The 15,412-nt window shown below is 42.2% G+C and overlaps 1 protein-coding gene across 15 annotated transcripts in view; it reads right to left on the reverse strand.

The window, feature by feature from the left end:
• Positions 1-15,412, reverse strand: part of SLC4A8 (solute carrier family 4 member 8) — a 112,433-nt gene that overhangs the window by 64,101 nt on the left and 32,920 nt on the right. For all 15 annotated transcript variants that reach the window (XM_061416030.1, XM_061416041.1, XM_061416037.1 and 12 more), the window contains one exon: positions 472-553. Coding sequence is in view for 4 of the 15 variants with exons in the window: in XM_061416042.1 (XP_061272026.1) it covers positions 472-553 (82 nt within the window). In the remaining 11 variants the exon portion in view is untranslated. The remainder of the gene's footprint in view (positions 1-471; positions 554-15,412) is intronic.

The following is a 15,412-nucleotide window of genomic DNA, read 5'->3' on the forward strand; positions in this document are numbered from 1 at the left end:
AAAAGCAAACATTGCAAATGGGATAAAAATAAGGTTTTACGTTTAAACTGAGTTTTTAAAACTATTTGTATTTTATTTCTTTTGTATAGATTTGTGTTTGTATTCCATACAGATCTGTAATTTTTGCTTAATGATTCTAAGCAATCATTAAGAATCAATAAGCTGATCTGAGTGCTTTGCATTCTCAAAGAATAGATCATTTATTAATACTTACATTGGACTTTACTCAAGCACTGTCTCACTAGCTGTCTACTAGCTTCTAACTGTAAGACAGGTAGTATTATGTCTACTTTTGTTTGAGAGATGAGGAAATTGAGGCTAAGGGAAATGAAGTGATTTTTCCCCAAGGTCTCACAGCTAGTGAGCCAGAGTTAGGACTCCATCCCAGGTCTCCTGAGAGCAAAGCTGCTCCTCCCCCACCAGGCTGCCTCTCACTGATTTCCCTCAGTACACGTTAACAGCAGGGCTTACCTTCCAACTCTTCCTTCTCATAGTGGATGTTGAGAATTGTGCTGGTCCCACCCTGATCCACCACAGCTTCTTCATCTGGTCTCTGTTGAAACATACGTTAGTAGCCACAGTAATACTCATACATTCATTCAAACTTTCATTCAAGTACTGTGTGTTTGCCTTACCCTTTATGCAACACTGAAGGGGAAAACCTAATGGTTTACAGATATTTTCCATTTGAACCTCACATTAACTCTGAGATGCAAATATGGCAGCCATTCTTTCTCATTTCATAAATAAACAGCCTGAGTCTCGGAAAACTTTAAGCAGTTATTGCCCAAGGTCAGAAACATGGTAAAAGGCAGAAGTAGAATTGAGCCGAGGTCTTGTAACTATGGATCCCATGTCTTTTCCACCTCCATACTTTACCCATAAGTCTGGACAACATATTGGAATTTTGCAAGTGGTGTCAACCACATTGCCTCATTTGGTATAAGCTGGTCTCTTTGAGGGGATTCCCTGGTGGTCCACTGGTTAGGACTCTGTACTCTCATTGCCAAGGACCCAGGTTCAATCCCTGGTTGGAGAACTAACATCCCACAAGCTGCATGGCATGGCCAAAAAGAAAGTGTTGGTCTCCTTGACCTCTCTGCAGCATGAAGCCTATTTACCACTCTGTCCTTAAAATACTCCATTCTGCTCCTCTGCCCCATTCTAAGGTTCATCTCCTTCCTGCAACCATAATTCCCAAGGATGAGCACTCTGTCTTTTGTTTCCCATGCTTGAGTCTTGCAATTTCAACAGCGTACTGAAGCTATGAGGCTCAGTATTTGACAAGCCACTGGGATGCCATGCCTCAAGACCCATGTGTCTCAAACCCAATGAATCTTCCTTCCAAACTAACATCCTGTGCTCATTTACTTACTCCTACCCATGGCTCCACGGCTCCATGATTTCTTAGCCCACATTTGAAATTTCTAACTTATTCATCCATTCCATGTATTGAGTACCCATCATATACCTTCCAGGAAACAGTTCCCTTTTCTTACCAAGTCCTCCTTTGCAATTCTCTCAGGTCCACTCTCCACTCTCATCCTCTCTATCACCCACTCTCCCGCCCTTTCAGTCAGAGTGGACATTGTTTTCAGTTCTGGAATCACACTCATATTCTTTCCTGAGCACTGTTCCCTCAGCCTAGAACTATCGCCCTCTCCCTGCTGTGCCCACCTCCACCACCAGCAGCTAACACTTATTCATCATCCCAATCTCAGCCTAAAAGTACTTCCTTAGAAGCCTTTCCTGACTACCCTCCATTTATATGCCCCCGAAGTACACTGTATTTCTCCTTAGAAATGAAATCTCTCTGCTCCTTAGGGATGGACCATATCTGTCCTCCTCACCATGGTTTCCCCAACACCCAGTGGATTTTTTGCATAGGAGGTGCTCAGCAAATCTTTCGTAAAAGAATAAATGTAATGGCATCTACACCTTATCAAGACCCTCACCAGATCCAGAATTATTTCAAAAAAGATCTTAGCTAATTTCCCTGCCAATCAATTTCTTCTACCAAACCTCAAACTCCAGCCAGGCTCTCTGACCCCATGGACAGCACACACATTCCCATCTTCACGCCTTTGCTCACACTGTCTGGTCATCTAACAGGCTCTTCCCCAACTCTCCAGCACGCCACATCCTCACCATCCTTCCATCCTGCTCAACGTTCCAGCTTTAGGTTCAATTTTACTATTTTATAGTTATCATCTATGTCCCCTATGTTTTAAAATAAAAAGAAAGGTGGAGAAAACTATTTAATTTGCTAACTTTTACCTAAGAAAGGGTGTTGGAACAAAGATATCTGCTTATACTTAAAAACATAAAAAGGAAGAACAAGCCATAAGGGATATTTTTAAGTAGTTACCTACAGAGGAGGGAGGCAATGGGGTAGATGACAGTGATACAAAGACTAAACTTCTTCGAAGATGACTTATATTGAAAATTTTAAAGCAAAGTTAATTAAAAAAAAACAAAATTTTAAAAAACAATTCCCAGAAAATGAAAATAAATGCCAAATCGATCACATAACTATTCTAAGAGAAATTATTCCAAATAAATTTAAAACATAATAAACTGACTGAACATCCTTAGTGACATATACCCTAAGGACAAAAAGAATTTGAAAAGATCTGAAACTGCTTTTTAGTTGTCATTTTGTTGGTTACAGTGTTGGTGTCATTTTTCGGAGACTGTTCTGTACTGTGAAATACAGTAAATGATTATATGAACTTACCCTGGCACTCTCAGTGTGACTGAGCCCTGGGGTTCTCAGCAGGGGTGAAAGGAGATACAGTTGTAAGGCAGAAGTTAAGTGAAAACTATATAGTCCTGAATTTGAATCGGAAGTGTCAACAAGAATATATATATGACATATTTATAACTTTAAATATTTTAAAATTTATAAATTTATATTTCCTAGCTCTGTCCAGACAAAATGTCTAGAAAAAATTATCAGTCGGTAGCAAGAAGTATCATTAGCACCTAGATTGTGGTCTCTTAAAATATCATATTCTGCTAAAAGGCACTCAAAGACAACTAGGTTTATGTCAAAAGGACTCAAGGTCCAATTTAGAGAGGGCCCTTAAAACACAGGACAATCTGAGCATCAGTAAAGGTGATAACTGTGACAGATTGAAAATATCAAATATATTTGAATCCATGAGATCACCATGTCACTTTAAAAATTAGTTAACTGGTCAACATTGGAGGATAATACTAGCAAGTGAACAAGTGAAGTGAAAGTGTTAGTCACTCATTCGTGTCTGACTCTTTGCGACACCACGGACTGTAGCCCGCCAGGCTCCTCTGTCCAAGAGACTCTCCAGGCAAGAATAATGGAGTGGGTTGCCGTTCCCTCCTCCAGGGAATCTTCCCGACCCAGGGATCCAACCTGGGTCTCCTGCACTGGAGGCAGACTCTTTTATCATCTGAGCCACCAGGAAAGCGCAATACTAGTGAGTGAAAGTCGCTCAGTCATGTCCGACTCTTTGAGACCCCATGGACTATGCAGTCCATGGAATTCTCCAGGTCAGAATACTGGAGAGCATAGCCGTTTCCTTCTCCAAGGGATCTTCCCAACCTAGGGATTGAAACCCAGGTCTCCTGCATTGCAGGCAGATTCTTTACCAGCTGAGCCATGAGGGAAGCCCCAATACTAGCAAACCAATTCATTATTTTGCAAACTGGTGAAAATTCATCCTGGCTTTACTATATAAATTGTACCTTACAGTGATACCATCAAGTAGATGAGAGAAGTTTCCTATTATAGAAAAGAATAAATGAAAAAAGAATGTTAGCATTAGGACATTGCCATTTTACAATCCCTAATGGACTGCATTGATTTTCAAGGCCACTAACACCACAAAAAGAGAGACAACCAGACACTATGCCTCCTAATGGGAGACCTTATCACCACCCATGAGGTAATCTTACCAAATAAATTGTCCCTGAATCTGATCAAGACTCTAAGCCCAGACACCAATTTCCCGAAAATACAAAGAAACACAGTTCCATGGAAAAACAACACCACAGGAATATAATCAGCAAAATCCAGACTGTGGGAAACTCTAAAGCTAAGGAAATGGTAACCCACTCCAGTGTTCTTGCCTGGAGAATCCCAGGGATGGGGGAGCCTGGTGGGCTTCAGTCTATGGGGTCGCACAGAGTCGGACACGACTGAAGCGACTTAGCAGCAGCAGCAGCATAGGATAACTCCTCTCCCCACCATCTTTTTTTAAATAAATAATTGCAAGAAGACAAAGAGACAGAGACAGAGGAACCTAAAACCAATAGGTCAAAAGAGACAACAAACCAATTACAATGTGTGGACTTAATTTCAATCTTGATTTAAACAAACTAATAAAAATAATTTTTTAGTTATTGATAAAATAATTTTTAAGGATATGACATTTGAGACAACTGGAAGTTTTTCTTTCATGACATTAAAGGAATTGTTATTTTCTCTTTAGGTGGTACTATGCTTATTTTTTAAAGAATCTTTACCTTTTGGGACTTCCCTGGTCGTTCCGACGGTAAAGAATCTGCCTACAATGAAAGAGACCTGGGTTCTATCCCTGGGTCGGGAAGATCCCCTGGAGAAGGAAATGGCAACCCACTCCAGTATTCTTGCCTGGAGAATCTCATGGACAGAGGAGTCTGGCAGACTATAGTCCATACAGTTCACAGGGTCGCAAAGAGTTATTTTCACAAATTGTTATTTTCTCTTTCAGGTGGCACTACTTTGGCCACCTCATGTGAAGAGTTGACTCATTGGAAAAGACTCTGATGCTGGGAGGGATTGGGGGCAGGAGGAGAAAGGGACGACAGAGGATGAGATGGCTGGATGGCATCGCTGACTTGATGGACGTGAGTCTCGGTGAACTCCGGGAGTTGGTGATGGACAGGGAGGCCTGGCATGCTGCGATTCATGGGGTCGCAAAGAGTCGGACACGACTGAGCGACTGATCTGATCTGATCTGATGGTTACTTTTTTAAAGAATCTTAATCTTTTAGTACTCATACTGAAATATTTACCAATAAAATTGAGCAATTACAGATAAATAAAATAACAGTTAACTTAGAAACACTATTTTTCTCACATTTTATAAAATAATGTTATTCACAACCCTCAATACATCTTTAACATCAATGTCTTCCTCAATACCATAGATGCTTTGAGTCAATTTCCCAGAGCATGTCAGTTTCATTTCCACCCCCTAAGTGGTAAAGGCGCTCATAAAAAGTCAAATCCTTTCTGAAGAATAACTTCTTGGTGGAAAAAACTCATTTTTAGACTTACTTATTATTTGTGAATTTCCTGATAGCAGGAGCCATGTATTTTCATCTTTTTATTCTCCCAGAGCCTAACACAGTAGTTTACCATGTAAGTAGCCTGCACTCCTGTAAGTTCCAAGAGGGCAGGTACTGTGTCTTTTGTTGACCACCATGTACCTAGCACCTAGTATCATGTCCAGTATGTGGTAAGTATCCAATACATTTTTAAAATTTATTTTTAATTGGAGGATACTTGCTGTACAATGTTGTGCTGGTTTCTGCCTTACAACATGAATCAGCTGTAAGCATACATATATCCCCTCTCTCTTGAATCTCCTTCCCACCCCTCACCCCATTCCACCCCTCTAAGTTGTCATAAAGTAACAGGTTGGGCTCTGTGTGTCATACAGCAACTTCTCATTAGCCATCTATTTTACATATGGTAATATACATGTTTCATTGCTCCTCTCTCAATTCATCCCACCCTCTCTCTCCTGCCCCCACTGTGTTCACAAGTCTGTTCTCCACGTCTGCATCTCTATTCCTGCCCTGCAAATAGGTTCATCAGTACCATTTTTCTAGATTGCATAATATGTGTTAATTTTTTAATTAATAATGTACAATATTCATTTTTCTCTTTCTGACTTACTTCACTGTGTATAACAGGCTTTGGGTTTATCCACTAGAACTGACTCAAGTGGGTTCCTTTTTATGGCTAAGTAATATTCCACTGTATATATGTACCACAACTTTATCTATTCATCTGTCAATGGACATCTAAGTTGCTTCCATGTCCTAACTATTGTAAATAGTGCTGCAATGAAGATTGGGGTACATGTGTCTTTTTAATTACAGTATCCAATATATTTTGATGGATGAATATTTGTTAGTTTTCCAAACTTTCTCATATCATCATATGTTTCCTCATAAAACTTCACATATATGTATTGCTAAGTCGCTTCAGTCATATCTGACTCTGTGTGACCCCATAGACAGCAGCGCACCAGGCTACACTGTCCCTGGGATTCTCCAGGCAAGAACACTGGACTGGGTTGCCATTTCCTTCTCCAATGTGAAAAGTGAAAGTGAAGTCGCTCAGTCGTGTCCGACTCTTAGCGACCCCATGGACTGCAGCCTACCAGGCTCCTCTGTCCATGGGATTTTCCAGGCAAGAGTACTGGAGTGGGGTGCCGTTGCCTTCTCCGACATATATGTATACCTATATACATATACATGAATAATTTTTCATGTTGGCTTCCCCACAGTTTTGTAATATCCAGAGGACAGGGGCCAACTAATTATAATGCTTAATACTGTCCACAGACATCTGACACAGCACAGAACACAGAATCTGGAGGAAGTAGGGGAGGGAGGGGTGATTGATTTCTTGCCTCTAAGACTATAAAAGCAAACTGTATAGAGCAAGGTCAATCAGCTGAAAAATTCAGGTTGAAAATCAACTTGCTTGCTGCTTTAATTTAGCTTGGTTAATCACAGTTTAAAGTCACTGAATAAATGTTCATGTACCTTCTGTGTCTTACCAAAGAAAACAGAACTACTGTCAAACACTATCAGCCAAGCACTGTTGAGATCTATTGCTCAGGAAAAAAGATTCCTTTCAAAATATTACTGCTCACTGACCATGCCCTCGGTCACCCAAGAGCTCTAACGAAGATGTACAATGACATGTTGCTTTCATGCCTGCTAACAATACAACACCCATTGTGTAGCCCATGGATCAAGGAGTCATTTTAATTTTCAAGTCATATTATTTAAGAATACATTTCATAATGTATGTAGTGCCTATGGAGAGTGATTTCTCTGATGGGTTAAAGTAAATTGAAAATCTTCTGGAAAGGAGTCACCATCCTAGATGCCATTAAGAACATTCATGATTCATGCTAAGTCGCTTCAGTCGTGTCCAACTCTGTGTGACCCCATAGACGGCAGCCCACCAGGCTCCCCTGTCCCTGAGATTCTCCAGGCAAGAACACTGGAGTGGGTTGCCATTTCCTTCTCCAATGCATGAAAGTGAAAAGTGAAAGTGAAGTCGCTCAGTTGTGTCCGACTCTTAGTGACCCCATGGACTGCAGCCTACCAGGCTCCTCTGTCCATGGGATTTTCCAGGCAAGAGTACTGGAGTGGGGTGCCATTCATGGGAAGAGGTCAAAATATCAATATGAACAGGAGTTTGGAGGAAGTTAATCCCAACCCTCATGGATGAAGCCTTGAGGAGTTTAAGACCTCAGAGGAGGAAGTAACTGCAGATGTGGTGGAAATAGCAAGAAAACTAGAATCAGAAGTGGAGCCTGAAGATGGGACTGGATTGCTAGAACCACACAATGAAACTTGAACAGATAAGGAGTTGCTTCTTATGAATTAGCAAAGAAAGTGGCTTCTTGAGATGGAATCTACTCCTGGTAAAGATGCTGGGAAGATGCTGTTGAAATGACAACAAAGAATTTAGAATATTACATAAACTTAGTTGATAAAGCAGTAGCAGGGCTTGAGAGGACTGGCTCCAATTGTGAAAGTCCTACTGTGGGTAAAATGCTATCACACTGCATTGCATGCTACAGAGAAACTGTTCTTGGAGGAAGAATCAACGGATGCGGCAAACTTCACTGTAGTCTTATTTTAAGTAACTGCAACAGTCATCCTAACCTTCAGCAAGCACTGCCCTGACCCATAAGCAGCCATCCACATCAAGGCAAGACTCTCCGCCAGCAAAAACATGATGACTTGCTAAAGGCTCAGATGATGGATAGCATTTTTCAGCAATAAAGTATTTTTTAATTAACGTATGTACATTTTTTAGATATAATGCTATTGCACACTTAGTAGATTACAGGAGAATATAAACATAGATTTTATATGCACTGAGAAACCAGAAAATTTGTGCAACTTGCTTTACACTAGTCACTTTATTGTGGTGGTCTGGAATTGAACCAGCAGTATCTCCAAGGTATGCCTGTATTCTGATACGGTGGTCATGTCATAAAAGAAGAAAAAGGGTCCTTAATCTTTAGTAATACATACTTAAGTTTTTACTGATGAAATACAGTGTTGAGATACACTGATGAGATACAGTGTCTGGGATTTGGAGACTGGGTAGAGACATAGATGAAATAAGATAGGCTGTCTGTTCATTGTTGAAGCCAGGTCATGTGGGATACACGATGATTCATTTTTCAAGTCTCTCTTATTTGGAATATCCTTAAAATATTGGATAAATTTCAAACATATTAAGTTTTGCTTAAAATCATAAAACATGAAAATAAAAGAACATTAAGTCTCAGTTGTCTGTGCTTATTGCGGATTCCTCACCATTTGATTAGCATGGACCTCTGACACTGTCCTTTATGGCAGCAAGGATTTCTTAACCATGAATTTCCAGGATTTCTATGAATGGGCTTCAGAGGATTATGTGCAAGTGTGCATTTTTCTTAGGAGAGATTCCATAGCTTTCATCAGATTCTCAGGGGTACTTGTGACTCAGAAAATATCAGCATCATGAGAATCACATGGTATAAGTTTAGGAGAAAAAGGAAAGGAGGAGGGGAGGGAAAGAAAGGTGAACTGGAGAAACGACCCGGTTTCTGTACCTCTTCCTGACTCATGATCATGACTCACAATACAAATGTCAATTGATGTGGGTGCCTACCCGAAGGATTAAGTAAGATAAAAAGAACTAAGAGGGTTAAATACACATTAAAACATTGAAATTGCAAGGCACGTTGTGAGAAAGAAAGCATTGTTATGAGCCTTGAAAAATGAATGAATTACAGCTGAGTAGCAGACCAGCTTCTCACTTACAGTTAATGGACAAATTAAAAGGCAGAGGTGGGGCTGAGTCTTACATGATGGCCCCAGATCCTTGAAGCACCCACAAAGGCTGCAGCAGGCAGTGGAGCCCACCTTGAGCCTCTCCCTGACCCCTCCCTGTGGCTCCTCTCTGGTCCTGAGAGGTGGCAGTCCTGCCAAACTCAGCTCTGCTTCCTCTCCTGCAGTCAGCCTCAGACCCTTTCACTTCCAAAGACTCCTTTCATCTTTTATCCAATGTTTTCAGATAACAGCCTCCTACCCCACCCACCCAACAACAATAAGAGTCAAGTGTTGATTGAGTTCTGATATACAACCATTTTTAAATTAAACACAGAAGTGACTTTCAGGGTTTCTAATCAGCAAGCTGAGTTTCTATAATTAATATTGGGAACACATATTTACAGAACACTGACTGTATACCTAGCATTGTGCTTTACATATATCATCTCAACCCTCACAACAGTCCTAAATCAAGGCTAAGTAAGATCTCACAAAGGCTGAGACAGGAGGAACTCCAACTTGAGTCTCTCTGTATTAACATTATATACTGTAACGTATTAGCATCATACACTAACATCGCCAAAAGCAAAGAACCTGGTCATTTTAGAGAGCTCAGGTCACCTAATCATGGATTAATGTCCATAGTGAAAACAGTTCAAGATTGTCACATTGTTACCTTCTTAAACCCTTGTACTTCACGCTGCCTTTACTGACCAGAGTTCCAATATAGTTCTCCATCTCTTCACTCTCGACTTCCTTTTTATCCAGAAAGCTCATGAATTCTGACCCCTTGTAGACACCATCACTGAATCTGACCCAGAGATCCTCAACTCTCTAATGCCCTCAATTTGACTTCCTCACTGGATGCAGACAATGGATAGTAAGAAAAGGGGGTTCCACGAGGTTGTATGCAGCTGTTCTGGTCCTCCGCTCAGGGGCCATGAGCTCCTGAACACCCACGAGTTTCCTAGTCTGACTCTTCAGCAGGCTGCTAGGGGCCTAAAATTGCAAAGTGACTCTGGTTTCTTAGTGGTTTTTCGTTTTTTATTGAACCCCACTTGGAATCACTCCTGTTTGGTACAATTTACTAGTAAGCACATTGCAGTTTGCAGAATAATGGCTCCCAAAGGATTTGCACATCTTAATCCCTGGAACCCAAGAATACGTTGCTTTATACAGCAATAGGGAATTAAGGTTGCAGATGGAAGAAGGGTCGCTAATCAGTGGATCTTAAAATAATGACATTATCTGGATTATCCATGGGTTCAATGTAATTACAAAGATCCCTAAAAATGGAAGAAGGAGGTAGGAGAGTTGAGCCAGAGAATGAAGTTTGATGATAAAAGCAGGGCCTGAGAGATGCTGTGCCACTGGTTTCGGCTGCTGAGGAAGGGAGCTGTGAGCTAAGGAATGCAGGCAGCCTCACAGAGCTGAAGTTAAAAAGACAGATTCTCCCACAGAGCCTCCAGAAACACAGCCTCGCCAACACTGATTTTAGCCCGGTGAGACTCATGATAGAAATCTGAAGTATAGAACTGTAAGATACTCAGTTTGTGTTGTTCTAAGACAATAAATGTGTGGTCGTTTGTTAGGGCAGCAATAGACACTAATACATACATCATGGCTTCCTAACTAGCAAGATCAGAGTAAACCTGTTACTATCTTTATGGGAAACAACCAACCTCTCTGTTATCTCAGGTTTGTTGCTGTTATCTAGCAGCGATTTAGAATAAACATGTTGCTTTTCTGTGTTCTGATTACCATTGTGATAGGCTTAATTGACAGCCCTGTCCACCCTGCCATGGCAAACCATGAGCAAAGACAATTATCTACAAGTTTAAAAGGAAGTAAATTTGCAACCTGAATTGTATCCCCAGCCTACCTCAAGTCTCTGCTTGGCAGGAAAGCCCACACTACTGAAGTTCCCCAGTAGAGCTGATAGCACCAGGTAAAGAGAATGCTCATGTGTCCCTCAATTCCCACACAGGAAAGGAATACCCAGTGTGAGGTGGGAGGCTGGAGGCGTGCAGACTGTATGTACCCTGCAAGGCAGTGAGAGGAGAACCTGCTGTGGTTGATACTTCTGTTCAGTAACATTCAGCAGATACATACTGACTGCTTCCCATGAACTGCCCATGACACTCAGAAGTCACCAGCTCTCTACAGAGACACGCATGCGTTTCATGCACCAACACGGGCCAGGGCCACCAGGCAGTAGCGTCCAGGAGTTTTCCCAGGTCCACTTTCAACGTGAAGTGTGCCTCTCTTCCCATCCACCCAGTTTCCCAATTATCACCCATTCACCAGGATTTGTTATTCTGAAGATTTCTACAAAATTTCCCAGTCTGAGTGGGCCTGATTCACATAAAAGCCTTGGTAATTGCCCTGATTCACTTGCACTTCCCTTTACCATTTACGCCCTCTCTGAGCCTCCCTGAGGTTCCCAGCACCACTTGGCTCAAGTGCTGACAGTTTCAACCTCTGTAGCCTTCTCTTCCAGAAATTCTGCTCGATTCTGAAAGTGCTGATCAGGAGAATCTGAAGCTACAGATGTCCCTTGTTCCAGTCCAAACTAGAGGTTCTCCTTCAAGCTTTCTGATCTTCCACTCTTATCATGCCCTTTAAGAACCCACCACCTTTGGCAATCTCATCAAAAGTCAATAATGCAGGCCTTCATTAACTCATTCTAAATTCCACCAAGAGCCACCTAGCTGTCCTCCATCATCCCAGCTCTTCCCACTCTAATATATCCTTTGTACCCCTTGCCACACATATCTTCCCAAACATGTTAAAGCGCTCACTCTGAACCAGGCACCAGTCTCGGTGCCAGAGGCACAAGTTATGGTCATGTAGACCAAGGGCACATTCTTTGGAGAGGGTCAGCTCTGCCACTTATTAGAAGTTACTTAACCTTTTGGTTTCCTCATTTGGAAAATAAGGCTAAGAAGGGCATGTGAATCTCGTGGTTACTGAAAGACTTGAGACAACGCAGGGAAAGCACTAGGCCCAGTACCTGGCACATGGCACACACTCATGCAAGTTAACTTACAGAGACAGCATCACAAGGGGCTGGCAGGGTAGCAGCAGAGATGAACATGTAGAGTTCACAAGTAAGGGGTGGAAGAAGTAATATGACTTCGTGAGTGTTGTGAGCAGAAGAGACAAGTGAAATTCTGATAGTAATACAGTGCTCATGCATGCTCAGTCATGCCAACTCTTTGTGACCCCATGGACTGTAGCCCACCAGGGTTCTCTGGCCATGGGATTCTCCAGGAAAGAATACCAGAGTGGGTTGCCATGCCCTCCTCCAGAGGATCTTCCTGACCCAGGGATCAAACCCACGTCTCCTGCATCTCCTGCATTACAGGCAGAGTCCTTACCCACTGAGCCACCTGAGAAGCCCACTGGTACAGAGCCAGACCTTAAAGATTAGAACGGAATATTCTAGGTAGATAGGAGCGGGAAAGTTTTCCAGCTAGAACACCTGAGCAAAGACACAATAGCAGAAATGGGAGACTTTTAAACAGGGAGTGTAATAAAGCAATGGTCATCTCAGACTCTGGGCTAATACTGACAAGACCATGAGCTCCTTAAGGAGAGGCACACTGGCTGTGGATACAGGAAAGTCATTCACTCACTCAGAACATCAACTTTATTCCAGGCACTATGTAAACAAAAAGATTTTCTGCCCAGTCCATCCCGTCATAATGCTTCTATTTAAAAAGATAATAAACAAGACCACATCATATAAGTCATATATGCTATTAAGAAAGTAAAGCAGAATCAGGGGCTTCCCTGGTGGTCCAATGGTTAAGACTCCACACTCCCAATGCAGGAGTCATGGTTCCAATCCCTGGTCAGGAAATTAAGATCCCATATGCTGCATGGTGTGACAAAAATAAATGAATAAAAACTGAAGCAGAATCATATGAAAGAGAGTAACTGTGAGTCTGGAGACCAAGGACAGCTACTCTGAGGAGGTGACACCTGAGTTGAGTCACGAGAAGACTTGGGTAGAAGAAAATCCACAGGAACAACAAGAACAAAGCTCTTGTAGAATGAAGAGCTGGTTGTACTGAAGAAACAGATAGAATGCAGAAGTGTATGGTGAGAGAGTTGGAAAGGCTATCAGGGAGGGTGGGCAAGGCCCTGGTCACGATGAAACTTGGGAGGCCATAATAAGATGTTTGGATTTTATTCTAAAATGCACTGGGAAGCCACTGAAGGGTTTCAAGATAGGATATGACATCATCTGATTTGTGTTTTTAAAAGCTCTCTCTAGCTGCCACAGGACAAGTGGATTGTAGAAGGAAAAGCAGGAGAGAAAGCGGAGGGAAGTGTCAGGGGTCAGCACAGTCGTCCAAACCAGAGGAAACAGCCTAGGCACACGGTATGTAGATGTGATGCCTGGAGTCTCTGTTTACATCAAGTACACAACCAGCTCACTTTGCAAGGTCCATCTCCCCGTCACACAGCCCAGCTGACATACAGGAGGTTTTGTTGGTAATTTTCAACTGATTGACTTGTCTCCCCCAAATTACCCCCATTTCCTTTCCTCTTTCTTTCCTCATTTCTTTTCCCCCCTGTATCTTATCTCAAGTACCCATTTGCCCATCACCTGACTCAGCCTTTACAAGGTCTTGCTGTTCCCATCCTGTTTTTTTTCTCTCTCCTCACCCCACCATCCCCGATTTTCATGAACTAGATGTAAAAGATATAATTACTTTCTGTCCTACCCCAGAAGCACTCAGGAATTACCAGTTTCACAGAGCACCAACAGAAGCCTGGGGGTTATTATGATCCTGACAATACAACTGGAACACATTCTGCATATTAAGGACACTGTCTCCCCACATTTGTTCCAGCCTGTTCTACCCACTGAAGCCAGAAAATCTTTCAGGAAGAGAATCTGATCATAATCTCACTGGCTCTCATTCTCTCTCTGGCTCCTCTCTCTCCCTCTCTCTGTATGCTATGACCCTGGAGTACATCTCACACCATTCACCTCTTCACTCCCTGTGGCTCCAGCCACTCTGGCCTTCTTTCAGATCTTTGAACCCGATGGGCTCCCTCTGCTGTTCGCTTTGTCTCCAAAGCCCTTTGATCTCCCTCTTCCCTCAGTTGACACTTATTCTTTAGATCTTTGCCGAAATTTTCTTCCTTAGCAAAATCTCTGATCTGAGACCAAAGCTGGAACCATTGTGATACACATTCACAGCACCACATATCTTTCTTTCTAAGCACTCATCACAGTTTATAATAATGCATTTATTTGTGTGACTGTTTGATTAAAATGATTATACACACACACACTAAATGGGAAATTCCAGCAGGGCAAGAATATTACCTATTTTTGCCCATCACTGTATCACAAACATAAGCTGAATATTCTTCATAGACCTTAGGAGAATTAGATATGGAAGGATTTCCCAAAATTGCAGATGTTGTTCCTTTTTTGATGGAGCAAGCAAAAGGAATTATGGGTCATCTAGTAGCAAACTATTGCCAGAAGAGGAGTGAGTCAGTGATACCCATTTTGCTACAAACTCAGAAAAGAGTTCTGTCTGTCTCTTTACAAAAACCATCCTGACATCAATGTGGCCCTTGTTTCAAGACCTGTCATCCTTCTGAGTAGGTCCATCATTCTCTTCACAGCCCCCCACTTCGTATCTGACCTCCCTTCAATATCTCTTTGCAGAGCAATGAGCATATCATCACCTGATGGGCACAGGAAAGGGGGGAGTGAGAATTCAATGAGTTATCTCTCCTATACTGGTTGCCACATCGTTTCACAAAGCCCCTTCCCAAACAGCTGCTCATTTAGTTCTCAAAACCACCCTGTGAAGTAAGCAAAGCAGGTATTCTTATCCCTATTTTACTAGATGGGGAAATGTGATTCAAAGAGGCAAGTGACTTACTCAAGGTCACAAAGCCCATGTGAGGCAGATGTAGATTTGAACCTACAGTCTCTGACGCCCAGTCCAATGCTTTACCTTACATTAGCCACCCCAACAGTTATCAGTTGCTTAAACCTGTTTCTTCATTTCTTTAAGTAAACACCTGTTCCTGACCCCTCAGCACTTTTCCAGCCTCTCTCCACTTCGCTATCCAGAACTTGTCAGCCCGTCTGTACCATGGAATGAAGGGAGTTTTATGCACACGAACAAGGCTGAGCGTTTGGTCCCAGCCTCCAGTCTTTTCCAGTTCTTCCTCTGAGCCAGTAAGGAACCAGAAAGCCCCATTAATAAAACACAAAGAGGAAACCTGCCCCACCAGAGCAAGGTCCCTGGCTATCCTTTCTCCCACTTTC

The sequence above is a fragment of the Bos javanicus genome, chromosome 5 (assembly GCF_032452875.1).
Source record: "Bos javanicus breed banteng chromosome 5, ARS-OSU_banteng_1.0, whole genome shotgun sequence".
NCBI classification, from domain to species: domain Eukaryota; kingdom Metazoa; phylum Chordata; class Mammalia; order Artiodactyla; family Bovidae; genus Bos; species Bos javanicus.